The sequence below is a fragment of the Panicum virgatum genome, chromosome 6N (genome assembly GCF_016808335.1).
Source record: "Panicum virgatum strain AP13 chromosome 6N, P.virgatum_v5, whole genome shotgun sequence".
Taxonomy (NCBI): Eukaryota; Viridiplantae; Streptophyta; class Magnoliopsida; order Poales; family Poaceae; genus Panicum; species Panicum virgatum.
Window position 1 is genome coordinate 18,274,722 of NC_053150.1, and position 26,176 is coordinate 18,300,897.

General features: G+C 45.6%; 2 protein-coding genes across 5 annotated transcripts; both read left to right on the forward strand.

Annotated features, from left to right (window-relative positions):
* Positions 1 to 4,130: 4,130 nt before the first annotated feature.
* LOC120678909 (NADPH--cytochrome P450 reductase-like) lies at positions 4,131 to 9,500 on the forward strand. 2 transcript variants are annotated; one of them, XM_039960354.1, is made up of 17 exons: positions 4,131 to 4,670; positions 5,490 to 5,549; positions 5,663 to 5,739; positions 6,070 to 6,211; positions 6,319 to 6,355; positions 6,441 to 6,510; positions 6,606 to 6,797; positions 6,902 to 6,994; positions 7,124 to 7,352; positions 7,459 to 7,542; positions 7,628 to 7,779; positions 7,862 to 7,958; positions 8,162 to 8,311; positions 8,392 to 8,469; positions 8,558 to 8,680; positions 8,770 to 8,883; positions 9,053 to 9,500. In XM_039960354.1, the coding sequence occupies exons 1-17, from the start codon at positions 4,326 to 4,328 to the stop codon at positions 9,131 to 9,133; spliced, it is 2,124 nt and encodes a 707-aa protein (XP_039816288.1). In that variant the 5' UTR covers positions 4,131 to 4,325; the 3' UTR covers positions 9,134 to 9,500. The 2 variants fall into 2 exon arrangements, with proteins under 2 accessions (XP_039816288.1, XP_039816289.1); XM_039960355.1 differs by lacking the exon at positions 4,131 to 4,670 and adding an exon at positions 5,279 to 5,369.
* A 1,601-nt stretch (positions 9,501 to 11,101) lies between these two features.
* Positions 11,102 to 24,465, forward strand: LOC120678471 (phosphatidylinositol 3-kinase, root isoform-like). 3 transcript variants are annotated; one of them, XM_039959668.1, is made up of 18 exons: positions 11,102 to 11,568; positions 11,990 to 12,086; positions 12,472 to 12,568; positions 13,971 to 14,129; positions 14,246 to 14,455; positions 14,738 to 14,916; positions 15,154 to 15,301; positions 15,541 to 15,636; positions 16,865 to 17,000; positions 17,358 to 17,479; positions 17,574 to 17,768; positions 17,866 to 18,033; positions 18,273 to 18,410; positions 18,566 to 18,720; positions 23,397 to 23,540; positions 23,631 to 23,775; positions 23,867 to 24,041; positions 24,154 to 24,465. In XM_039959668.1, the coding sequence occupies exons 1-17, from the start codon at positions 11,487 to 11,489 to the stop codon at positions 24,002 to 24,004; spliced, it is 2,409 nt and encodes an 802-aa protein (XP_039815602.1). In that variant the 5' UTR covers positions 11,102 to 11,486; the 3' UTR covers positions 24,005 to 24,041; positions 24,154 to 24,465. The 3 variants fall into 3 exon arrangements, with proteins under 3 accessions (XP_039815602.1, XP_039815604.1, XP_039815603.1); XM_039959670.1 differs by having other exon boundaries at positions 11,125 to 11,568; positions 24,189 to 24,465; XM_039959669.1 differs by having other exon boundaries at positions 11,125 to 11,568; positions 23,867 to 24,465.
* The last annotated feature ends 1,711 nt before the right edge of the window (positions 24,466 to 26,176 follow it).

A 26,176-nucleotide genomic window follows, 5' to 3' on the forward strand; every position in this document is an offset into this window, starting at 1 on the left:
GATGTCATTGCAAAATCAATTCTATTGTCTTCTCTATGTGATAGTGTGTTTAATCATATATTTGATAATGAAAATGCTCATAAGTTATGGAAGCAAATTGTCGAGAATCATGAGGGCACAAAGGATGTTGCCAATCAAAAATATCATATTCTCGGCGAGGAGCTGAGTAGCTTTAAGCAACTTCCCAATGAAAATGCTCATGACATGTATTCACGATTAAATACTCTTGTCAATGAAATCAATACCTTAGGTCTCAATCAAGTTAAAGATGAAGAAATTAACCGCAAGATCCTCCGAAGCCTTCGCAAGCTCGACTACGACATCATCAACACACTTTTGCAAAAGGAAGACTTGGTCAAGCTTACACCCAACCAAGTCATCAATCAAATCATTGCTCATGAGTATAGTATGGGAATGACAAAAAAGGAGCAAGATTCCACCTCTTCTTCAAGCCGCAAAAGTCTTGCCGCCAAGCATTCATGCAAATATCAACCAAGGCGACAAGACTCATCAAGCTCAAGTGAAGAAGAAGAAGAGGATGAGAGTGATGATGAATCGAGTTCAAGCGATGAAGAATATCCAAGGGCCGTGCTATACATCACCACTAGATTGCCGAACATGTACATGAGCTCTATGAGCTTGGGTACAAAACTCTCATTAGAGGGAGTGCGGTTGGGATGGAGAAGATGGCAAAGAAAAAGAACAAATCAAGATCTCAAGCTCTCTCCGCCATCTACAAGCCCAAGAAAAGTGGTGAAAGCTCAAGTCACAAGAAAAATTCCAAGAGCTCCACCACCCATCGCCCTCGGAGATCATCACCACCTCCCATGTGTCTCATGGCACAAGGTAATAACGATGTAAGTGACTCCTCCTCCTCAAATGATGAATCCGATGTTGAAACTGATGAAATTAGTGAGATGATGACACTAAACAAAATAAAGAAATCAAAGCTTTCAAGGCTAAAGAAAAACTCCATGCCTCATTTGTCTCAAGATATGAGAACTTGCTAAATAAATACAATTTGTTAAACAATGAGCATGAAGAGCTTAAAATGAAATATAAGAGTCTTGAATCTAAAAGTGAATCATCATCGGATAAATTATTTCCTTGCAATATTTCTTGTGCGATTCCCATTGTCAAGGTAGATGCGTCTACCTCTTGTGATCTAACCCCTTGCAATGAGGATGTGGTTGTAGAAACATGTGATGATTTCATTGCCAAGGAGAATGATGAGCTCAAGCAATGGTTGTAGCAAGCAAAGGCTAACTGGCGCCAAGTCACCAAGACAAGGCCACCGCCATCGTCTCTCTCAAAGCATCACCAACGGCACCGTCTTCACTATTGGAGCTTCTCACCAAGAAGGGTCTCTTTTCCCGCACAAAGTGTCGTTGCCTATCCACACCAAGTCGGAGGGTCACACGACGAGTACACGATTACTTGCCACAGCAAGACTTTGCTCAAGGGAGCTCTCGCAAGAACTAATCCATATACAAGTGCACAAAGCATTCTCTCAAAGCTTCTCACAAGCTAGATATAACACTAAGCTTTGCTAGGATGGTTGGAGATGTTAGTTTGCTTGGGCAACACTTCCTTCAACTTTTCTGGCGTCCAACCATATGCAGCAACCGGCCTTGGGGGGTATATATAGCCCACACACCCCAAAAGAGCCGTTGGAAAAGTGGCTGACGAAAAGCGTTATCACCGGTTAAACCGATGATCCACTTTGTGTCATCACCGATTTAACCGGTGAGCACCTTTTTCAAACTAGCCGTTATACTTCAACGGCTACCTTAATCAACCGACGTAATCAACTGGTGAATGCATCTTCATCGCCGGTTTAACCGGTGCATGTAACTGTCCCAGAGTTCCTGAAAACCAACTCTCTGGACAACTACACCGACGTAATTGACCGGTGTATCATCGGTTCAACCGATGTATGCATTTCCCTTGGTCTTCTTCTACCGTTGCACTGACATATTCAATATCTTCATCGTCGGTTCAACCGACGCAAAACCCTAGCCTCAGCTTCTGGGTTCATTGCACCGGTGAGTACAATTTGCTCATCATCGGTTTAACCGGTGATAGCAAAATGTCTCTGTCTTGTTTGTTTTGACTTGATTTCTTCACGGTCTCTTCAATTCTTTGTCCTTTGGACCGAAGAGGTTTCAGGGCGCTGCCCTGAGACCCGCGAGGGGCGGCTCCCCCTCGACCCCCCGTCCGCCAAATGAATTGTCAGCACAATTAGCTAGATTCATAGGGCGTTTAATTAATTAACTGCACAACCGCACATTTTGCGCATACGGTTCAATTCTGAAAAGGAAAGAGCCAGTGCAGAAAGGACAAAGAAATGATAATGTCATCAACACGCAACAAGTTTATAAATTTAAAAGAAATTATAGATCTTAGATGGTGTGTCCAAATTAAATTTGAATTGCATTATTATCTTTTTTATGACAAGATCTTTAAAATAAGACCACATTTACCTATATTTCCATGATATTTTTTTAAAATATTATTTAATACTAAATAACTAGTTTCATCTATAGGGAAAAAATATTACAAATAAAATATTAAACATCAAGAATATATGATTGTATACGATAAATAATGAAAAATAAATATCATGAACAAATAAGTTAATATGGCCGAACAATTTAATCTACAAAACAAACAAAGAAGTTTTCATTGCGAACAAATTGGTTACACACAGATAAATAACTTTACAAGAAGACAAATGCATCTACATCATAAAAAACTGTTTTTATAAACATATATACAAGTGCTAAACAAATTAGCACATAAAAAAATATTTCACACATCAACAAATAAATTACTACACATTTAATATGATTCGCTCTTAAATGGGAACAAAAGGCTTATACTATAATTTATCATTCTTCATTTTGAATATATAGTTTGTATAGTTCATAATTTAATCAAAAAAATAAATATAGTAACATATAATCGTAAAACAAAAATAAATGATAAAAACTATGAAAAAAAGTAGAAAAGTTTAAAAAGGATAAAGAAAAATCAATATAAGGAAACAAGTATAAATATAGTGGAGATTGGAAAAATATTTTGTATAAAAAAAGTAGAAAAGTTTAAAAAGAATAAAGAAAAATCAATATAAGGAAACAAGTATAAATATAGTGGAGATTGGAAAAATATTTTGTATATGCAGGCTTAAATATGAAAAGAAAAAGGAAAAAATGAAGGAAAGGAATGAAAAGAATGAAGAAAAGAGAAGAGAAGAAAAAAACTAATCCCATACCAAAGCATAGGTTGCATGTCTATATGATGCATGCATGCATGCATAATTAAATTCTGAGCTCTACAGATTTAATAACATACGCCATGCATGTATGCACGAATAAAATTAAGGGCATCAGGACACCAACGGTGCGAGGACGAACTAGAGAGAACCTTATTCCACGATGGTGCCGCCGCCACCACCTCGACCGCACTGCCGGGAGACAAACTCTAGATCTACTAGTACTACTACCAACCGGCAGGAGAGCAGCGGTCTCCACCACCTCCCGAAGCCCCATGGACCATCGGAGGTGAGGAAGGCTGTCGGCACCGCCGGCCAAAATAGAATTGCCCTGTTTCGTCTCTCTTAGAGCAAGTATTATGGTAGACTAAAAGAAAGCTGAATGCTGAGGTGGCGGAGAGAGAAGAGAAGAGAGAAGGGAAGTGAGCTGTTAACTTACAGCCAGCTTCGACATAAAAATCAAAAAAATTTCTGAGATAGACAAGTGGGTCATGTATTTATGGTGGAGAGCTAAATCATTATACAAGTGGGTTGAGAGATGAGCTGTAAAGATTTTGCAGCCAGCAGCATACTAAATTAATAGGCTTGCTTTTAACTGTAGCTAGGCGAGAGAGTTTGAGAGTGGCGAGAGAGTTTGAGAGGGGGGCTGCTCGAGTCCATGCCATCCAGCCATCGCCCCCAACCCAAACCTACTCCCACCACTGCGCCGGGTCCACGCCCTGACGCCCCCGGCCCCACCCCGCAGCCGCAGCGAAGCCTCTCCCTCCCTCCGCCGCGGTGGTAGGTGGTTTGACCGCGCCGCGCCAACCCCGGCGCCCGCCCGGCTATATAAGCCCCCGCGCCTCCCCCGCCTCGCCGGCAGCAGCAGCGGCGTCCACCGTACCGAGCTGTTGCGAACTGTAATTGCCGGCCCGGCCGTAACCGAGCCCGCCGCCGCCGCTGCCGCGCCCAGCATTCATTCCCCCCCTCGCCCCCTGCCTGCCGTCGCCTCACCTACCACCAGCCAACCAACCCCCGGCGCCGATTCGGGCCGGCCAGTGACGAGCTGACGATGGACTCGGCGACGTCGGGCGCGATGGAGCTGGTGGCGGCGCTGCTGCGCGGGCGCGTCCCGCCGGAGCTGGGCGGGGACGGCGCCGAGGGCCGCGCGCTCGTCGCGACGCTCGCGGCCGCCGTGCTCGGCGCCGCCCTGCTCGTGCTCTGGAGGCGGGCCGCCGCCGGCCGGAAGCGGAAGCGGGAGGCGGCCGCCGCGGCGGAGGCCGCGCACGCCAAGGCCAGGAGCGCCAAGGCCGCCGACGAGGAGGCGGCGGCCGCGGCCGCCGGCGCCAGCAGCGACAGGAAGAAGATCACCGTCTTCTTCGGCACGCAGACCGGCACCGCCGAGGGGTTCGCCAAGGTGCGTGGCGCAGCGGCGACCGATTGATTAATCACCCTCATAAATTTGCTTGCTTTTTGACGAATTTTTAGCTGAATCACCGCTTCTCTTGGTTACTACTCCTACACTACAAACAAAATCGCAACTCCAAGGGTACGGGGATTTTGATTGAGGGAGATAAGCAACTGCTTTCTGGGTGATGGCGACGGGTTTTTAAAACCTTCCCCATCATTGTCGTGCCGGCCCCGAGATCGCTTTCGCGCGAGCGCCGGCACGAAATTTCACCGCACATGAGTCTACAAATGTTGCCGCCACGTTTGAATAGTTTTAGAGCAAAATACGGATTTTGTCGGACTTAATTTTCCAGGATGTCCTAGTCCAACTATCTCATCATCTAGCTAGTATTTGCTTGAGAAAGTCAATAAGCAGCCCGTTCCTTCATCACCCGTCAGGATTTTTTTTTTACTTCTGCAAGTAGTAGCAACTAGCCAACGGCATGTGCGGTAGCCGATGTTGACCACAAACAAGCAACAAAGGCATGTGGCTGAAAATAATATGGCTGTAAGTATCAACCTTCAAGGAGGGGGGTTGGTGGGCTAAACAAACCTTCTCCTCTACTCCCTTTCTTTCTGTACCCCAACCAAATCACAGCGTCGTGGTTGGTTTCGTGCGTAAAAGCAACAAACAAAGGGGAAAAGTGGGAGTTGATCGGTAGATTTGGTGGGAAAAGAATAGTCTTTTCTAGTCTTGAACCCTTGTTGTAATCTTCAGTGTATGCAAGCCTTTTCTTAGGTATATGATATGGTCTTCTAATTATCTGATCCGTTATGTATATATCAGGCGCTTGCTGAGGAGGCAAAGGCAAGATATGACAAGGCAATCTTTAAAGTTGTGGACATGGTAAGAAATAACAGAACAGAACCATGAATGTTGAATGGAACTTTAGTCTGGTGCATCATTCAAAATAAGGATCACTTCAACTGATCTTACAAACAAAGTATGGGTGTTTATAGGATGATTATGCGGCAGAGGATGAGGAATTTGAGGAAAATTTGAAGAAAGAGAAGATAGCATTGTTCTTCGTGGCAACGTAAGATAATTGTTCTTTCCATTGTGCTCTTCTTTTTATAGCACTTTGATGTTGCACCTCAGTGCACAATGTGGAAGTATTTAATTAAGTCATTAGTAGTTTCACTGCTTCTAAACACCAAAATATTCATAAGGTTGTCCTGAAATTTATATTGATCTCAGCACACTTTGTCTGCCTTTATTTCATTATTCATTTTGTCAGATTGGATGAAGCCTTAGTTGTAATAGTTGAATTAACAATTCAGGAAGTGTCAAAATTTGGTGAATGTTCGCATTTACTCTGTCTTAGTACTCAAGGAAACCTTGCTAATGTTAGCTTGGTAAATTTCAGGTACGGAGATGGTGAGCCAACTGACAATGCCGCTAGGTTCTACAAATGGTTCACGGAGGGAAATGAGAGGGGAGTCTGGTTGAGTGATCTTGAGTATGCTGTGTTTGGTCTGGGCAATCGACAGTACGAGCATTTCAACAAGGTACTCACAAATACAACTTATCAGATCATTTTACTATATGTGTTTCCACAGTTGTAAAATCTTGTTATGCTGGCATTCATTTTGTTGATCTCTTGGATCTGCTACAGATAGCCATTGTAGTTGACGACCTCCTAACCGAACAAGGTATGCACATGAGTCATGACTATCATACATGTCTTTTTCATTAGTCAAGCTGTTCAGCTGACCTTGGTGTTTCATGTTTGCCTAGGTGGAAAACGCCTTGTTCCAGTTGGTCTCGGAGATGATGATCAATGCATTGAGGATGACTTCAATGCATGGTATGTCTTATTAGTTTCTCTCAAGCTGAAAATTTGTCATTTGACTGCTTCGGTGTTATTTATGGTGCTCTACCTGAACTCTATTGTCTCCTCAGGAAAGAAGCTCTCTGGCCAGAGTTGGATCGTTTACTTCGTGATGAAAATGATGTCTCCACAGGCACTACTTACATAGCTGCTATTCCTGAATACCGGGTTGAATTCATCAAGCCTGAGCAGGCAGTTCATTTGGAGAGAAACTTCAGCCTTGCAAATGGTCATGCTGTCCATGATGCCCAGCATCCTTGCCAGTAAGAATCTCCCTATTTTCCCTACATTTGCAGTAAGGGCAGAAAACCCCAATCTGTAATATTGGAGTTCGAATTAATAAGCTGGACACTCTTTGGACCTTTAGGGCTAATGTGGCTGTGCGGCGGGAGCTCCACACTCCTGCTTCTGATCGTTCGTGCACTCACTTGGAATTTGACATTGCTGGATCTGGTCTTATGTAAGTCATTGTCTGACAGTTCTGAGCATTGTTTAACCATTAAAAGACTACTAGTGGAATTGTTAAATTTCCACTCCCTCACATCCTTTAAATAATGTTCCTAACATAATTTACCATGCTGCTTATCAGGTATGAAACTGGTGACCATGTTGGTGTATACACTGAGAACTGCCGTGAAGTTGTGGAGGATGCAGAGAGGTTGTTAGGCTACTCGCCAGAGACATTTTTCACCATCCATGCAGACAAAGAGGATGGTACTCCGCTAGGCAGTTGTTCTCTGGCTTCTCCTTTCCCCTCCCCAATCACTGTGAGGAACGCACTTGCTCGATATGCTGATCTTCTGAATTCACCAAAGAAGGTGAGCATTTCATTAGTGCAAAATGCCAAAAATCCTACAGATTTTGACAATTGACGAGATAATTTAATAAAAATCCCCCTAATCAAAAGATGTGTATGATTTGCAGAGTTCTTTGCTTGCATTAGCTACCTATGCTTCAGATCCTGCTGAGGCTGACCGTTTGAGGTTCTTAGCCTCTCCCGCTGGGAAGGTGAGCTTCTGACTGAACCGTGCAATTTTTCATCTTTATATGGAAATCCTAGGCATAAGATTTAACAAGTTTATTCATGATTCAGGATGAGTACGCTCAATGGGTTGTGGCAAGTCAGAGGAGCCTGTTGGAAGTCATGGCAGAGTTCCCTTCGGCAAAGCCTCCACTAGGAGTCTTCTTTGCAGCTGTGGCCCCTCGTCTTCAACCAAGATACTATTCTATTTCATCTTCACCTAGGTAAATAATCCGACATATATTTTACTTATCATTATGAATAGTTCATTTTTGCTGACCTATATATTTTTGTTTTGTCTTTTAGTATGGCACCAACTAGGATTCATGTCACATGTGCACTTGTGAATGAAACAACACCCGCTGGAAGGGTACATAAGGGGGTATGCTCAACTTGGATCAAGGTAAATTGTAATCATTTTTTTTTGCGTGTGTGTATTTAAGGTTTTGATATCTCTGTCCTTTCCACAAAAGAGTCTCTGTTCTCACCAATCGTGATTGTACCAAAGATGAGAGAATTCTCATTAAATGAGTAAATTTAGCTGTCATTGTCGCAATATATTCACATATTTATCTGAATGTTTTGCCGTCCCGATTGGATTTTCAGAATGCTGTTCCATCAGAAGAGAGCAAGGATTGCAGCTGGGCTCCAATATTTGTGAGGCAATCAAACTTCAAACTGCCAGCTGATCCTTCAGTGTCAATTATCATGATTGGCCCTGGGACTGGTCTAGCACCCTTCCGTGGCTTCTTGCAGGTTGATTTTTGCCCCCATGGTACTTATGCTTATCAACTGGTCATCAGTTGCTAATGTAAAATTTTCATCCATAATACCAGGAGAGGCTAGCTCAAAAAGAATCTGGAACCAAGCTTGGTCAATCTGTGTTCTTCTTTGGATGCAGAAATAGCAAGATGGTACACACCGAACACATATCTCACTTAACAGTTAACACCAAAGATCTGCACTGCTATATTCCGTAGCTGACATTATTTTGATTTTCAGGACTTCATATATGAGGATGAGCTGAACAATTTCCTTGAGCAAGGAGCACTGTCTGAGCTGGTTCTTGCCTTCTCACGTCAGGGCCCTACCAAGGAATATGTGCAACACAAAATGGCGCAGAAAGTAATTCAGCTGCACCTTTCTTATAAACTTCTGTTAACCCCTCGAGCCCCTAGTCCGGTGACTCATAGTTCCCCTCTGTCCATTTCCAGGCATCTGAAATCTGGGACATGATCTCCCAAGGTGCTTATATCTATGTCTGCGGTGATGCCAAAGGCATGGCCAGAGATGTACATAAAGTTCTCCACACCATCGTTCAGGAGCAGGTACTGATGATAGGCCTCATTTTCATGGCGCCGGTGGTGGTGGTGGTGGTGGTGGGGTGGGGTGGGGTGGGGGGGGGGGGGGGGGGTTAAAGTACGTGCATACCACTAAAAATATGCTGCATTCCTCATTTCTCATGCAAACTCTGTCCTTTTTTCTTGTTTAAAACAGGGTTCACTTGACAGTTCCAAAGCCGAGAGCTTTGTGAAGAATCTTGTAACGGAGGGCAGATATCTGAGGGATGTGTGGTAAGCGCTGGACATGGAAAATCCCGATATTCATTGGGGGGACAACATTCCTTCATGTTATACAAATGTACAACTATTGCCGGAAGAGTAGTGACAACGGACTAAGATCAGATGTTTCTAGTGGGTCTACATTTTTTTTTCTTTTTCTCTCTTATTTCTTTTTTTTCTGAGATATTCTCAAGAGGTTTCTGCACATGTGTAGTACAAATTCTTTATATATATAAGATGAGGACAATTTTGACATAAGCCTGTTATAGTGTTTATAGTTGTCGCAAATAGGGTCTCGGGTGATCATTGATTATGTGTAAGGATATTGTGGTGAATCATCGGTTTTAATCCTGAAATTAGATTGATCAGAGAACAAGGCGAACTCTCGGAGTCAAAGAAAACATAGTGTGTAAATTTCTTATGTATAAACCCAAAACATTTAAAGTTGGAACTTGAAAATGAAGGTGCAAACTACTTCGGTTGTGTCTGTTACTTTTTAAACACTCCATTATTCTGATCAAATGTCCGTAATTAGCTGCTCGACAGTATATGCTGGCTATGGCGCTATTGCAAACCGTTCCCCAAGGCTGATCACGGGAGAAGCACAGGCACACCAATTTGAATCGGCTGTGCTTTGAATCAGTTTTAGCTGCCTGTGAAACACCTTGTGCTGCCTCGTCTTTAATTTTCATCTGCTAATACACATTGCGTCTTATTTTTACGAAGCAAAAATGCGGACTGAGATGTTCACAACAACGAAGACACATTTTTTTATTACCTCTCATCTGGGTACAGCTGTAGCATCTGTTCGTACACACGCACACACCCACTCCACACACGCACACCACACACACACTATTCGTGTATAACCAGACCTACAACTACACACAGACTTAAGACTGCGTCCTTCTTGAGATCACCGGAATCCATGACTCCGTAGGCGACGGGCGCATCGCATTCCCTTTGTGGCTCCACGCGTGATCGGGAGTCACACCAAGCGGGAACAGTACAGGGGACTGTGCCCCGGTGCAAGATCGGGAGTCGAACTCCCGACCGGCCGCTTCGCACACTGCGAGCGTACCACTGCGCTACCAGCGCGTTCACATCGAAGACACATTTAGAACTACAAATACACACATGCAATCTTACCGTGTGAGTCTGGAAGATTTTGAGATTGATAGAGTTAATACATATGTCTCATTATGAATATTGCCAACCATTGGTATTTTTACCGTCATCCTACCGAGGAATACCCCAAGATAGTAGATTATTGGCAAAGACTTGACTTGGTCATAGTTGACCAAAATCAGTCATGCTGATGAATTGAGGATAGTCCGCCCCATAGGTGCGGACAGTCCACCTCTATAAATTTGAAATGGCTTAGCCCTAAAGTTTTATCACCCCTAAGTGCAATCTAATCATGGTTAATGCTTGATGGTGCATATGATGACATGATTATCACCTTTATTAATCTAGGGCTGTTACACATAGAACAGGACGGAACAGTCTCCCATTAATTACTATAATAAATCCAAGATAAAATGAGCATAACCTGCTGAGCAAAGGACTTGAATCTAGAAATGCATAGGTTCCACCATAAATAACAATCAAACTTGTTTAGTCAAGCTTTTAGTCTAGTTATAGAAATTTTAAATTTTAAAATTGAGACCAGTTCAGTTTTATTCAAAGTCAAATTTCTTTGACTTTGGCCTTGACAGAAAAATGTTTTAACATCAACACCACCAAATCAATTTGGTTAAATTCACCATGCCATGCCTTGATAGTGCATTTACCTAGTGAACCTTTGGAACTGAATCGGAATTCAAAATCGAAATACAACAAATACACAGCCGTTAGCCCGTTACTAATGGACCGTGTTTCTTCGCGTTAAATGGGCTGGGCTCAGGAATGGGTGGACCTGGACAGGTTATGCGGGTGGGCTTCTGAACCTGGAGTGTGGGTTCGGGTCGAACCCGTGGTTCGTGGACACAAACAACAGCAGAGCCTGATCCACATCCACGCGAACCCTCTCGCAGCTGGAGTCACGCAACCGCCGTCTCCTCGCCGGCACGCTCCGCCGCTGCCGCTCCTCTCCTCGTCGCCACGACTCGCCGCCCGCACGCGCAGAAAGAAAGGCGGAAAAGAAAAGGATCAGAGAAACTGCAATCTCTTCACTCTTCGTCCCCCGCCGCAATCGCCCCCGCCCACCCGTCCGCCGCCGCTTCTCCCCGGCGTCCTTTTCCTCCTCCGGCCCGGCGGCCCCCATGCCGTCCATGCCAAGCAACCTAAATCGCTCCGCGCGTTCTTGATCTCGTCGTCCTTTCCTCGAATTCCTCTCCCGCAACATATCGGTTCTTCGGCACCGAAAGATGGTCGGCGGCGGCAATGAGTTCCGGTTCTTCTTGTCCTGCGACATCAGCCTCCCGCTCGCCTTCCGCGTCCTCCACGCAGGTATATCACTACTAACTCCCTTCTACCCTTCAATTTGCTCGCCAATTTGGCCTGATGTGCTCGCCATGCTACCATCCGCTTCAAAAACCCATCTTTTTCCTTTTTTTTTCACTCCCAAATTTGCCCCAACTGTGATCCCAATCCAATTGACCCTGTAATTTCCTCTGCTGTTTCATGATTGCATTCAAGTGCTTTTCACCGTTATTACACAGCACCGATCCATATTTATTTCTTATCCAGTCTTTACTTTCAATCCTCCGTGCTTCTGCCTCTGCATTCCATCCACAAAGGGCATTTTTTCTTCTTTGTTGTATTGCTGACGAAGAAAGACATCTATGTTTACTAGTATGCATCATATTATTCCTTTTTGTCATTCTCATTCATGTATATTTCTTAATTCGTTATGTTCCTTTGTTTCCAGAACATATCCTGTTGACCCAGCAAAAAGCTCCAGAGCTCTTTGTTGAGTGCAAGCTATACATCGATGGGATACTATTTGGGTTGCCAGTAAAGACAAGGTACACTTTTTTTTTTAATATACTCTGGTTTTAAAGCGTAAGATGTTTTAGCTTTGTCAGAAGTCAGTTCTCAGATTTTGACCAAGTTTACATAAAAATGTACCAAAAACCTACAAAAACAAATAGTTTCATTAAATCCACCATGAAACATGTATTGACAGTGCATTTATTTGGTATTATAGATCTCAATATTTTTTTTCTATAGACTTGGCCAAAGTTAAAGGAGTTTGACTTAGGACAAACTAAAACGTCTTACATTTTGGAACGGAGAGAGTATCAACCAATTGATTGCACTCAAAGACACATTAAATGTTCTTTTTATGTAATCATCAGTATTGAGCAGTTCTGTTTCTTTTGGTTTAATGCACAACTTCTCTTGTGCTAGGTTGGAACCTTCAGGACCGATGTACTGTTGGAATGAGCTGATAACACTTAGTACCAAGTACAGGGACCTAACTTCCCTCTCACAACTTGCTTTTACGGTATATTTCTTAGATTTGTATTTTGTGCACCACTCCTGTCAACTCTAAATGAAAGGAATTCTATTTTTGTATTTATCAGAGGTCAATATTGTTTAGCAAACATGTGGAGGGGGTCCTGTACTCCTGTATACATGAAGACCAAACAAATTAAATATGTTTTTTAATATAATATAATTGTGTTATTCTATGTCATATTCAACATGTTGTTCAGTTGCTATGCAGCACGGATACGGATACGTGTATCGGTATCGGAAGGATACTGATACGTGGATACGGCAATTTTCTAAAAAATCCGATACGCGGATACGTTTTACTATTTTTTTAAATAAATAAATAATGGCACATATTAAATTTGTAAAAGCAGTAAATTACCTACTATCCTAGCGCTAGCGGCCCACTAGCCCATCTAAAGATCCAATGCTGATTTTTATCCTACCGGTCAAAGTCTCCCTGTTCCCAGACCCAGGACATGGTGGGTCCTACCAACCTTATCGCCTCGGCAGCAGTAGTCATCTCCTGCCTCCGTTCATTTTTCTTCCACCATTCTATCGCCTTCTCTTTCTCATTTCCTCTCCTCTCTCGATCTAGATTTCGAGTCTGCGCAAGAGACATGATGGGGAGGCACGAAGCAGCGGCGGAGCTCCCTCTCTGCGCGCGGAGGGCGCAAGGCGACAGCGGGGGGCTTGCGAGCTCCCCCTCCCCCACTGCCTACCCTCCTCCTCTCTGCTCGGCGCGGACGGCCGCGAGCGGAGCGCCGCGGGCGGAGCGGCGGAGGCGGGAGGAGCGGCGTGGGTGGTGCGCAGCCATGGGAGGAGCGGAGCAGCACGCGGCCGCGGGCGAGCGGAGCAGCGCGGGCGGACCGAGCGGCGCGCGCGGTCGGCTCGTCGCCATTGGATACGTATCCGTTCGTGAGTTTCCAGCGTCACTGTTGCAGGGATACACGGACACGCCATGGATACATATCCCGGCCGTATCCCAGGCGTATCCGTGTCGGATACGTATCCGACACGGGATACGCACCTTCCCTGCCGTATCCGTGTTTCTGAGTTCAGTTGTACTTTTGATTGGTAGAAAATGTTGGCTTCTCATTTAAGCGGAGTCATTGTATGATTTCAATGTGCACTTTGAATAAATCAGACAGGAGGATGTGTTTCATGGTCAATTTCATTGGAGATCACCATGATTTATGAATCAAATCTTAGTGCCCTAGTTATACCTTGACAGTAATGATTGCACGCTATATTTTAGGAAGTAACCTAGCATGCCTAATGAAAAAAATGGTGTGCCATGTGTTAACAAATCCTGTTGATTAAATCATCAGTGTCCAAGCTGATTATGTACTTCCCAACCCTATGGTCTCCCTTGCATTTTAGCTTCCTTTTATTTCAAATCTTCCATGTAGGTGTGGGATGTGTCATCTGGTGAGGAACCTGAGATTGTCGGTGGAGCTACCATATTCCTTTTCAACAGCAAAAGACAACTTAAAACAGGAAGGCAGAAGCTGCGACTATGGCCCAAAAAGGAGGCTGATGGAGGAGTCCCTACCACAACCCCTGGCAAGGTAACATGCAACTTTGCTTTCTTGCACTCTGGGTTCATCTGTTGTGGTTCTCTCCTCAACTAATCTCTGCACCCTCAAGGTGCACTTACTGTTTTTTTTTCCTATGTAACTTTTAGGTTCCTAAGAATGAGAGGGGTGAGATAGAGCGTTTGGAGAGGCTTGTTAACAAGTATGAGAGAGGGCAGATACATCATGTAGATTGGCTTGATCGTCTTGCCTTCAGTGCTATGGAAAAAGCTAAGGAGAAAGAGTGTGAGAGGAAGGCCAATTTGTACCCTAGCCTGGTTGTTGAATTGTGCAGTTTCGAACATAGAGTTGTCTTCCAGGTTAACATGCTCACCCTTATTATGCATTTATCTATGTAATGGCACTGAGCAATTCTTTTCTTTAACTCACTATGTAGTTGACTGACTCTTTATCTGTTATATAAATTATTTGCAGCTTTTGTACACAATGTAACCTCTCATGCTACTTTTTGTAGTTGGAGGAATTCACCTTTTGAATTCCTTGAGTAATATGTATCTGAACATGAGTTCTGCCTACAAGTTATAGGAAAAGTAATTGTTCATCTTAGATGGATAAATGCTGACTATTTTTTTCCCATGCAGGAATCTGGAGCAAATTTTTATATTCCGGCTCCGGTATCGTTATCAAACGAGCTGGTCACTGTATGGGACCCTGAACTCGGACGAACCAATCCATCTGAGCATAAGCAGTTAAAGCTTGCTAGGAGCTTGACTCGTGGAATAGTTGATAGAGATCTAAAACCAAGCTCAAATGAGCGAAAGTATGTGCAAGTTGTATTCTTTTCTATTTCCTTCTTTTTTTCCTGCTTTCAATTTATGATCTTTTGTGAGGGATCTTCTTTAACTTTTATTTCATGTGGGCATGAACTTGTGAGAACCACATTAGTATGCCAGCTGAATGAATTAGGAGACACTGGAAGCAGAACTCTGTCGTTTCTGTTAACAGTGATGTGCAGTAGGTGGGTTTCTAGCTGATTGATTTTGTCTTTACTGTGTAGGTTACTACAAACAATAATCAAGTTGCCTCCTACACGCACTTTAGAGGTGGATGAAAAGCAATTGGTGTGGAAATTTCGTTTCTCTTTGATGTCTGAGAAGAAAGCTCTAACGAAATTCGTCCGCTCAGTGGATTGGAGCGATAACCAAGTTAGTAAAAGAACCTATATATGCAAGTGTTTCTTTTGTTTTGTGCTGTCATATTTGGTCTGCCTCTACTAAGTGATATACACATAAAAGTGTACTTCAAGTCTGCCTTTGGCTTATTTGATGTCACAGTTTTCATCATGCCAAATTTTTCTATTCCATACTGGAAAGAGTCTAGTGTTGTTTTTTTGGAGTAGTGAACACTGCATTGTCTGAATCCAAAATGTGATAATGCTATGCAGGAAGCTAAGCAAGCTGTTGAATTGATTGGAAAGTGGGAAATGATTGATGTGGCTGATGCACTAGAGCTTCTCTCACCGGATTTTGAAAGTGACGAAGTATGCTGTCTGCCACCTTTATTTCTGCATCTTTCTGGTTTTATTATGTTTACTTGTTTGTAGATTTTTGTTGGATTACACAGAAATGTTTCTTGTTCATCCTCTGTTCAGTTACGTGAATTAGTCCTGAATCCTGATGCCATTCTTCTGGAATTTTTTATGGCAGTTTCCTGTCAACAAGATACATTCTTTTGGCAAATTTCATTGTTCAGTTTTTGCAGTAGGTTCCATCATTCTCCAGTGTAAAGAAAGCAATGTCTGCTCCTCCTTAAACCATATTTGTTGGTTGGTTTATTCTGTTTTATGGAAATCAGCATGCTTATAGGAAAAAGATGCGCAATTTGTGGGGTTTTTGTAGTCTACTGATGTCCATGAGTTAAGGCATGTCAGGTGGCTGACAGCAGTCACTCTACTGGGTTCACCAGGTGGCCTTGCTAGAGGCTGTGGTACACAGCAGAGTGTCAACCCAGTGCAATTTGCAAGCAAGGCCTAAGAGCATAGCCATCAGCCCAGAAGGTGGGCGGGCCTAAATGGCCCAGAATGGATATGAGTTACGTGTGTATGCTTTGCGGGCATGACCATCATTTAAGATAGGAGAGATTGAAAGAGAGGCATCAATGCAATTATGTGACAATTACTTCTTTCCTCAAATGCAATTCCTCCTCTTCTCTCCAATTAAGATCTAATCCTTTCCAATTATTCTAATCCTCATCCCAAACTTCACCATCCTGTAGCCTAACACAGAGCTGCACCTGGCAGCAGTGAGAGAGAGGTGGGTTTTCACCTGGGGTACAGGTGGCATTGCTGCTAGCCTGCTACAGATATTTGCTGATTGCTTATATGGCGCACCATTTACTATCCACCTTGTTGTGTTCTTTACTTGATACCCTGAATGTCGTTGCAGTAAATAGTTATCAGCGTTGTACTGTACTGTAGATTCTTATCCAAGACCTGTATCATTTGGATAAGATGATCTAATGCGCCCTTCCATTTGTTGACTTCTTGTCTGCTTCCTGATGTTCTTTTTTCTTTTTCAAAGGGTTCGTGCACTGGTGCTAGGAAGTTTTATTCCTGAGTGAAATGTTTAGTTAAGATTATAAATGAGTATCCTATATTCCTATTATGTCAGTTCCTAATGAATAATTCAATAATTAAACTCAAAACTCTGGCTTTATGCTTTATCATCTCATGACCTATTCTTGAAGGAAACAATTGTTTTTGTGCAAAGGTCCGCGGTTATGCTGTCAGCGTACTTGAAAGGGCTGATGATGAAGAATTACAGTGTTATTTACTCCAGTTAGTGCAAGCTCTTCGGTTTGAAAGATCCGACAAGTCCTGTTTGGCACTGTTTCTTGTAAACCGTGGTATGTTTAAGTGCATACGTAAATATTTGATCACAAATCCATCTACTGCACTTGGTCCCTGAAATTGATGAAGTAACATAACACTTATTTTTTATCAAAAAGAGAAAAAATGGCACTTTGTGCATGTGCGCATATGTTGCCTAGACTACCATGGCTGTACTTTGAATTATTTAAGCAGCAAGTGCAACTTAAAACACTTAATATTATTATTGCTGATGCAAGATTGAGTCTTCCTTGCAAACTTTTAGCTTGCATGATATGCAGAAATTTTACCTAGCAGACCTTTTGTCAGCTTATGTTTGTTAATGCCCTAATGAAATTGTTTCTGTACTGTGATCTTTTTTCCCCCCATTCCAGCTTTGTCAAACATCGAAATTGCTAGCTTCCTTCGGTGGTATATACTAGTTGAACTTCATAGTCCGGCATATGCAAGGCGGTACTACGGTACATATGACATGCTTGAAAATAGTATGATGAAGGTACGATTTTATTCTGTTTGCACAATCCTCTTGGTTATATCATTCCCAGTTTGTAACTTTGCATAACATATATTGTTGTTTCTGTTCTTAACAGTTGGTCGGTAGGGAGGATGGCGATGAAGATGGGTTTCGACTGTGGCAGAGTTTAACGCGGCAGACAGACCTTACTGCTCAGTTATGTTCTATCATGAAGGATGTAAGAAATGTACGCGGTAGTGCAGAAAAGAAAATTGAAAAATTAAGGCAGTTATTATCAGGAGTATTCAGTGAGCTTACAAACTTCGATGAGGTAAATCTGTATTGTCTATTAATGCTAGAAAATATTGTGGCAGACTAGCTTTGGTTAGTAGCTATAACTGACTTGTTTCTTTTTGTACTGATTCCAGCCAATTCGTTCACCATTAGCACCAACTCTTCTTACAGGAGTTGTGCCTCAAGAATCATCTATATTTAAAAGTGCTTTGAACCCTCTGCGCCTGACATTTAAGACAGCAAATGGGGGAACATACAAGATTATTTACAAAAAGGGAGATGATCTCCGGCAAGATCAATTGGTATGCAATCAATGTTGCTTTACTTTTGTTCCATACCGTACACGATACCATCATCTTTGTGTTGTTTTGGTGCTTGACATTCCAAAAGAGTAATTAATATTGATCCATTACTTATTACTTGACACTTTATCTGAATAGTTCAAAACATTGTGAGCTGTAACGTATTCAAGGGCATCCATTGACATGGGGTTTGAATGGGAGGGAGAGAATCATAGCTAATCGTTTCTTTATGATTATAGGTCATTCAAACAGTTTCTTTGATGGACCGATTACTCAAATTAGAAAATCTGGACTTGCACCTTACTCCATATCGAGTTCTTGCAACTGGACAAGATGAAGGGATGCTTGAATTTATTCCTTCCAGTTCTCTAGCACAGGTAACATGGTAAATGAAAGTCTGGTTGCTAAAACCACTGTATTCTTTCCATTGCAATGAAGCTTCCTACAAATTCTAGCTTCCGTTCATTATTAGGCTTTATTTCAACGAACTTCATGAATATAGCTATATTGATTCAAGTATTGTGCGTCCCAGATTCTATCAGAACATCGCAGTATTACAAGTTACCTACAGAAGTTCCATCCGGATGAGGATGGTCCTTTCGGTATAACAGCTCAATGTTTGGAGACTTTCATAAAAAGCTGCGCCGGTTACTCTGTCATTACATATATATTGGGGGTTGGAGACAGGTTGGTCTTGTTAATGCCTTCTGGTTTGAAAGTACCTCTGTGATAGCCACCATTCTAGTTTAGAAGCCTTGATTTCAGCTCTCTGCAATAAACTAAGCAATTATTACATCATTACAACCAGCAAGCTCGGATAGTTGGATGAGTTTTCCTGAACTTATTTATCTGTTCACTATTTGTTTCTTTTGTGATGATTGTCTATGCATGAAATTATGTGATTTCTATTTTTGTTTAGCTAGGATTATGTAGCTAAACATGGGTATTTGTGGTTACCGTTCTAAATAATAACTCTAGTTTGCTAGTGCTTATCATGCTTTAATGGAAGTACGTTCATGATATGGACATTTTGTTGTGTGGTGGGATTTCTAGGGTACCCACAGCCGGGTGGCGGAGCGCACCCGCCTATTCCCAGAGAGGGAGTAATCGGGGAGGTACTAGGCGATTGGGCTGATCTAGCTCTGAGGCGTGCACACAAGAACACACGATCTAAAGTGGTTCGGGCCGCCGGAGCGTAATACCCTACGTCCACTGGGAGAAGTTTTGATCTCTGTTGTGTATGAATCTATCCTCTGCCGGGCCTTGGCTTTTATCAGCCTGGCCCTTCCTTCTAGCGGGCGCCCCCTTTTATAGACCAAGGGGGCGGATACATAGGACGTTGGGGCCCCGACAGGTGGGCCCAACGTGACTGCGTAGCATACTACGCAGAGTATTCAGATGGGTACAGTGGTTACGGATCTTTCCTCCGATACGCTCTGCTAGCGCTACAGTGGTCTTCTCTTGTCCCGTCACCAAGGTGTCCGTTGGGGGAGCGTAGCTTGCGGCGTAGCCTGTGGAGGCTGTTATGTAGGCGTCATAATGGGTGAAGCCGAGCCGTCGTATCCATCTGTTATGGCAGACCTGGCAGGTGCGGCGTGGGCGGCGCCTGCGGCTCCACTATCTTGGTAACACGCGATCAATAGTGCCTCCTGGTCAAAGAATCGCCTTGGCTTCCACCGCATCAATGCAGGTGTCCACCTACCACAATAAATGCAGTGGTGGGTGAGGCTTAGTATGGAGACCAAGCGGCCTTGAAATGTCGTGCTTGTAGACACGTGTCGCTTCGGACCACCCCGAGGCAGGGCGTCGACTTCTTCCCTTAGCGAGTGGTCCGGTTACCATACAAGGGGTCCGGGACCCTATGAGGGGTCCGGGACTTCCGCGGGGGTCCGGACCCCTCGGGAGGTCCGGAACCCCGGCTGTTCGGGCTGCCCGCCTCTTCCGGGACACGCGTCGTCCCCGGACCTTTCCCAGTCGTGAGGCAGGTCCGGAACCGTCGCCGAGAGATCAGGACTCCGGACCACAGGGGTCCGGCTGTTTGGACGTAGTCAAGGATAACTACAAGGCTCTTGCCTAGATACAGCAAGAAGGGGTACCCCAGTCCTGGGGTACCGACAGTGGCCCCCGGGCCCACCTCGGGAGAGGTACGAACCCGCGGGTGGGGCCACTATCGTGATGTGTTTCTACGTAACCTGATTACGCTGGTGTGCTCATACAAAGAGCGGGTGCTCCGGACCCCTGAGGCCGGTACACCGGTTGCCAGGTTCAGGCTCTAGAGTGCTCTCCGCAGGGCGATGAAGGTGTAGGCTTAGGGTACGGAACCAAGCTAAGCGGCTACACAGACCTCGGACCGCTCAGGGAGCAACACCACCTCCTGGACCTGGCTCTTAGCGACCGTGGCGAGCGGTCTCCGCCGGAGCGGGCCACCGGAGTGGACTTGGGTCGACCGTGGCGAGCGGTCTCCGCCGGAGCGGGCCACCGGAGTGGACTTGGGTCGACCGTGGCGAGCGGTCTCCGCCGGAGCGGGCCACCGGAGTGGACTTGAGTCGACCGTGGCGAGCGGTCTCCGCCGGAGCGGGCCACCGGAGTGGACTTGGGTCGACCGTGGCGAGCGGTCTCCGCCGGAGCGGGCCACCGGAGTGGACTTGGGTCGACCGTGGCGAGCGGTCTCCGCCGGAGCGGGCCACCGGAGTGGACTTGGATTATTGCTGACGAATCAAAGGAAAATATCACCGGACCTCACAGTAAGGTGCAAGAAACCAAGCCTTATACTAGAAGGGAGCCCGGGACCTCTAAAGACAGCAGTCTTGGATACTAGAGTACTTGTAACAAGGTAGTGAAGTACGTAAGCTTAGGGTACATTACCAGGCTAAGCTACGCGGAGCTCTTCTACCCCAGGATACGAGTACCACTTCTCCAGAGCAGGTCCTTAGGGGTCCGGACTGCCTTCCAGCTAGAAGGGGCGTCCTCACCTGACTTCAGGCCGGCAACTTAACTTGGATCGCTTACAAAAGAAAAGACTCTGTTTGGGGGGAAGAGATGGTTAACGAAGAAATAGCCAACCAGAACGAATGAATGTAATTAGAGTAGAGTCGAGACAAGACTAAGAAAATAACTCTCCTTTATTATTGTGGTTATCACGGTATACATCAGAGGTCGGGATTACGAGGTCGGACCTCCACCGCTCCGGACCGCTTTTTGCCTGTTTGTGTGATAGGGCCAGAGGTCGGGTTTACAAGGTCAGACCTTGACCGCTCTGGACACACACATAGACGCCACGTTATTACAAAGAAGGATTCTCTTAATCTTTTCTTAGGAGTAACCTACGGCTGCATGCTATACAGCGTGTTCTTCTCCGGTTGGAAGTGGCACGGCCACCCCTAAATTCTTCATAGTCGTCGGAGGCGAAGGCGCTCTAGATGTGCCTGAACTGCATCATCCAGCATCACCTCGGGAGCCCGGGGGGCCACTCCTTGCCTAAGAGCTGTCACATGCTTAGGTAGCATGAGACAAATTCTTTGGCTTTGAGTGGGAGAGGCCCCCCTACCGCCGTCGTCGTCTGCCGATGGAGACCAGACGCCCTTGCGCAGCAGAAGGACCGGACGTGGAGCGCGGAGAGGTGTGGTTGTTCGCCGGCTTGTCCTTGGTGCTAGCGCCAGGGGCCCCCGCGCCTGGCGGCGGGGCCTTGTCTGCAGCAGCACCGAGCTACGCTGAGGCGGATCTCCGGTGCTGGCGACGGCAGGACGACACGGCCAACTTCCTCCGGGATGGCCGTCGGCTCCGGGCTCTATGTTGAGAGAAAGCCTTGAGCCGACGTCATACCGCCGGAGAGGAAGGATGGCCGTTGCTTGAGAGAAAACTTTGAGCCGACACCGGGATGGCAGGGGGCGGCACGCGACAGGCGTCGCCCCCGCGCACCACCGTGCCGGCTCTGAGGCGTCGCAGTGGCGACGCACAGCAGGCGCAGCTGCCGTGCACCGTCGCACCAAGGGCGCTGGCGCCCCAGTGCCACAGCATGCGGTGTGGGTGCCACCATGCCTCTCTTCATCTTCTTGTTCGTCGTTGCAGAGGATGAACACGGCCCCAGAAGCCTGAAGATCCAGCCAGCGCCTGTTCCTCCCCACGGACGGCGCCAAATGTGGTGGGATTTCTAGGGTACCCACAGCCGGGTGGCGGAGCGCACCCGCCTATTCCCAGAGAGGGAGTACTCGGGGAGGTACTAGGCGATTGGGCTGATCTAGCTCTGAGGCGTGCACAGAAGAACACACGATCTAAAGTGGTTCGGGCCGCCGGAGCGTAATACCCTACGTCCACTGGGAGAAGTTTTGATCTCTGTTGTGTATGAATCTATCCTCTGCCGGGCCTTGGCTTTTATCAGCCTGGCCCTTCCTTCTAGAGGGCGCCCCCTTTTATAGACCAAGGGGGCGGATACATAGGACGTTGGGGCCCCGACAGGTGGGCCCAACGTGACTGCGTAGCATACTACGCAGAGTATTCAGATGGGTACAGTGGTTACGGATCTTTCCTCCGATACGCTCTGCTAGCGCTACAGTGGTCTTCTCTTGTCCCGTCACCAAGGTGTCCGTTGGGGGAGCGTAGCTTGCGGCGTAGCCTGTGGAGGCTATTATGTAGGCGTCATAATGGGTGAAGCCGAGCCGTCGTATCCATCTGTTATGGCAGACCTGGCAGGTGCGGCGTGGGCGGCGCCTGCGGCTCAACTATCTTGGTAACACGCGATCAATAGTGCCTCCTGGTCAAAGAATCGCCTTGGCTTCCACCGCATCAATGCGGGTGTCCACCTACCACAATAAATGCAGTGGTGGGTGAGGCTTAGTATGGAGACCAAGCGGCCTTAAAATGTCGTGCTTGTAGACACGTGTCGCTCCGGACCACCCCGAGGCAGGGCGTCGACTTCTTCCCTTAGCGAGTGGTCCGGTTACCATACAAGGGGTCCGGGACCCTATGAGGGGTCCGGGACTTCCGCGGGGGTCCGGACCCCTCGGGAGGTCCGGAGCCCCGGCTGTTCGGGCTGCCCGCCTCTTCCGGGACACGCGTCGTCCCCGGACCTTTCCCAGTCGTGAGGCAGGTCCGGAACCGTCGCCGAGAGATCAGGACTCCGGACCACAGGGGTCCGGCTGTTTGGACGTAGTCAAGGATAACTACAAGGCTCTTGTCTAGATACAGCAAGAAGGGGTACCCCAGTCCTGGGGTACCGACATGTTGTAATGTTCAAGTCTGGCTGACAGCTTGTTTTTAACATCCTCTTCCTCCTTACAGATGAAGTCACCCATGTCTACTTTCAACAATTATACAACATATGCAAATACAAAATTACCAGTAATTGCATTTTTTTTGTGTTCTAGGCATCTGGATAATCTTCTTCTAACAGATGATGGACGTCTTTTCCATGTTGACTTTGCTTTTATCCTTGGTCGAGATCCAAAGCCATTTCCACCACCGATGAAACTATGTAAAGAAATGGTTGAGGCCATGGGTGGTGCAGAAAGGTAATTAGTTGAACAATTTCGTCAAGTATCTGAACTTTCACTCATTCAATAGATGGGTATGTACTGTCAAAACTTGCATTTGTGTTTCAGCCAATACTATACAAGATTCAAATCCTACTGTTGTGAAGCATACAACATTCTAAGAAAGTCTAGCAGCCTCATTTTGAATCTGTTCAAGTTGATGGAACGGTCAGGCATTCCAGATATCTCCGCCGATGAAAGTGGAGGTCTCAAGGTAAATTTGGGTTGTACCAGTTGAGATTGTCAACTCTACAAAAGCAGTCAAAATGACATGTTCTCTGTTTCGGTGGTGCATCATCAATCAGCTCCAGGAGAAATTCCGGCTGGATCTGGATGATGAAGAGGCTATACATTTCTTCCAGGATCTTATCAATGAAAGTGTCAGCGCTCTGTTCCCTCAAATGGTTGAGACCATCCATAGATGGGCTCAGTATTGGCGATAGGCTGATGACACATAAGGCAAGCACAAATCTGTACATGGTGAGCCGGCTAATATTTCCTTGTTGTCATCATACTTAAGTACGGGAGTATGATACACTCTTTGAAAAGGGAACTAATCTGTATTTGTTTTTATTGGTTTTGCTCATTCCAGCTCTCTTACGAACTAATAATAGATGGATTATGTAGACTGTAAATGAGCCACGGTAATTGGTGAGAACACAGATGGGAACCTGCCATTTGGGGTTCAAGCTGTAGCACACGCTGCTGTCAATGGAGGTGGTTGTGCCGGCGACCCACCAGGAATTCCATTTTTGTCACCCGTGATGGGTAGACTTTATCACTAACTGTCGTACCACCCTTGGGCATTCCTCATGTATAATATCAACTTCAAGAAAAAATTTGTGAATATTGGATGATCTGAAGTTGTTTGCAATGAGAAGACTAGCTAACCAGCAGTCAGTCAGAATTGCCGCACAGAATAACCATATAGCTCGGTTAATGTTAGGCAACCTCAAAAGACTAGCTAAAATTTTTAGCTAAATGAAGAGGTAAAAGACTAGTTAAAAAATGTTTTTATTGGTTTTGCTCATTCCAGCTCTCTTACGAACTAATAATAGATGGATTATGTAGACTGTAAATGAGCCACGGTAATTGGTGAGAACACAGATGGGAACCTGCCATTTGGGGTTCAAGCTGTAGCACACGCTGCTGTCAATGGAGGTGGTTGTGCCGGCGACCCACCAGGAATTCCATTTTTGTCACCCGTGATGGGTAGACTTTATCACTAACTGTCGTACCACCCTTGGGCATTCCTCATGTATAATATCAACTTCAAGAAAAAATTTGTGAATATTGGATGATCTGAAGTTGTTTGCAATGAGAAGACTAGCTAACCAGCAGTCAGTCAGAATTGCCGCACAGAATAACCATATAGCTCGGTTAATGTTAGGCAACCTCAAAAGACTAGCTAAAATTTTTAGCTAAATGAAGAGGTAAAAGACTAGTTAAAAAATAAAAAGCTAGCTAAATGGTTGAAACGGGGATTGACAGGTGCTTTTACGAAGTCGAACGGTTTAACAGTCTTTTGGAGATGCTCTTACCGTTGAATTTCGAAAAGAAAAAGGGCAGGGAGTGATAGCTGGGCTATTTATAACATCCTCATGCAAGTGACCAAGCATTTATAATATTTTATGTGCTTGTAAAGAACACTAAGTTCTTGTCCAACGGTCTAGCTTAGGGTCTGTTTGGTAGGTCTCCAGCTCCGGCTTCTTCGGCGGCTCCTGTTGGAGTTCTACCAAACACTTAAAAAGTGGAGCGGCTTCATACTGTAGCATGTGAAAAGATGAACCTGTTGCTTTGCCTGCGAGGAGGTGGAGCCGGTGGAGCCACAAAACCCGACTCCACCAGCTCCGGCTCTATCCTTTTTGCAAGGAGCCGGAGCTCTCCCAAACAGGGCCTTAGGGACTGTTTGGCAGGGCTTCGGCTCCTCCAAAAACAGCTCCGGCTCCTTTGGTGGAGCGGCTTCTCTGATGGAGCTAGAGCTGTTTTGCAAAACGTTTGGCAAAACAGCTTCACCTGTTGGATTGAGGTAGTATAATGTCTAAATTGCCCTTCTCTTTATTTTTCAATTTTTTTCAATTTTTTTCCTTTTCTTTCTTCTCCTTTTTTTCTCCTCTCATTTTCTTTTTTTCCCTTTTCTTTTTCCCCCTCCTTATCCTCTTATCCATTCGCGCCCTCCCCGTCCCCATCTCCTTCCTCCGCATCTTCTCCGCCAGCCTCCGCCACCCCTCTTCTTCAGCTCCTTTGTGCTTCCGTCCGTCCTCCGCAATGCTCTCCGCCGGCCTCACTCACGCTCGCCTCCAGCAAGCACGCCGCCGCCCCCTAGACCAGAGGCCGGGACGCCAGCCCATCTCCATCCCGCCAGGCATCCGTGCTTCTCTCGGCCTCCCGCGCCGCCGACCGCTCGGCCTTCGAAGCAGCAGCCGCCGCGCCTTAAGGCTGGATATCAAGCCAGCTCGGCTCGGCTCAGCTCGAGCTGACTCGGTATGCTAACGAGCTAGCTCGGCTCGGCTTGATACCAGAGCGAGCTAAAACTTTGGCTCGGCTCGGCTCGTTTACCAGCTCGAGCTGGTTCGTTTAGCTCGTGAGTTAGCTTGAGGACAGGAGCCGCACGC

Bases quoted from the DNA above. Each gene is read 5' to 3' on its own strand.
- LOC120678909 (XM_039960354.1), top strand. From the start codon at position 4,326: ATGGACTCGGCGACGTCGGGCGCGATGGAGCTGGTGGCGGCGCTGCTG. The intron at 7,543-7,627 runs GTGAGCTTCTGA...TTCATGATTCAG, and splicing joins TAGCCTCTCCCGCTGGGAAG to GATGAGTACGCTCAATGGGT. The intron at 8,470-8,557 runs GTACACACCGAA...TTTGATTTTCAG, and splicing joins GATGCAGAAATAGCAAGATG to GACTTCATATATGAGGATGA.
- LOC120678471 (XM_039959668.1), top strand. From the start codon at position 11,487: ATGGTCGGCGGCGGCAATGAGTTCCGGTTCTTCTTGTCCTGCGACATC. The intron at 12,087-12,471 runs GTACACTTTTTT...CTCTTGTGCTAG, and splicing joins GGGTTGCCAGTAAAGACAAG to GTTGGAACCTTCAGGACCGA. The intron at 18,034-18,272 runs GTATGCAATCAA...TTATGATTATAG, and splicing joins ATCTCCGGCAAGATCAATTG to GTCATTCAAACAGTTTCTTT.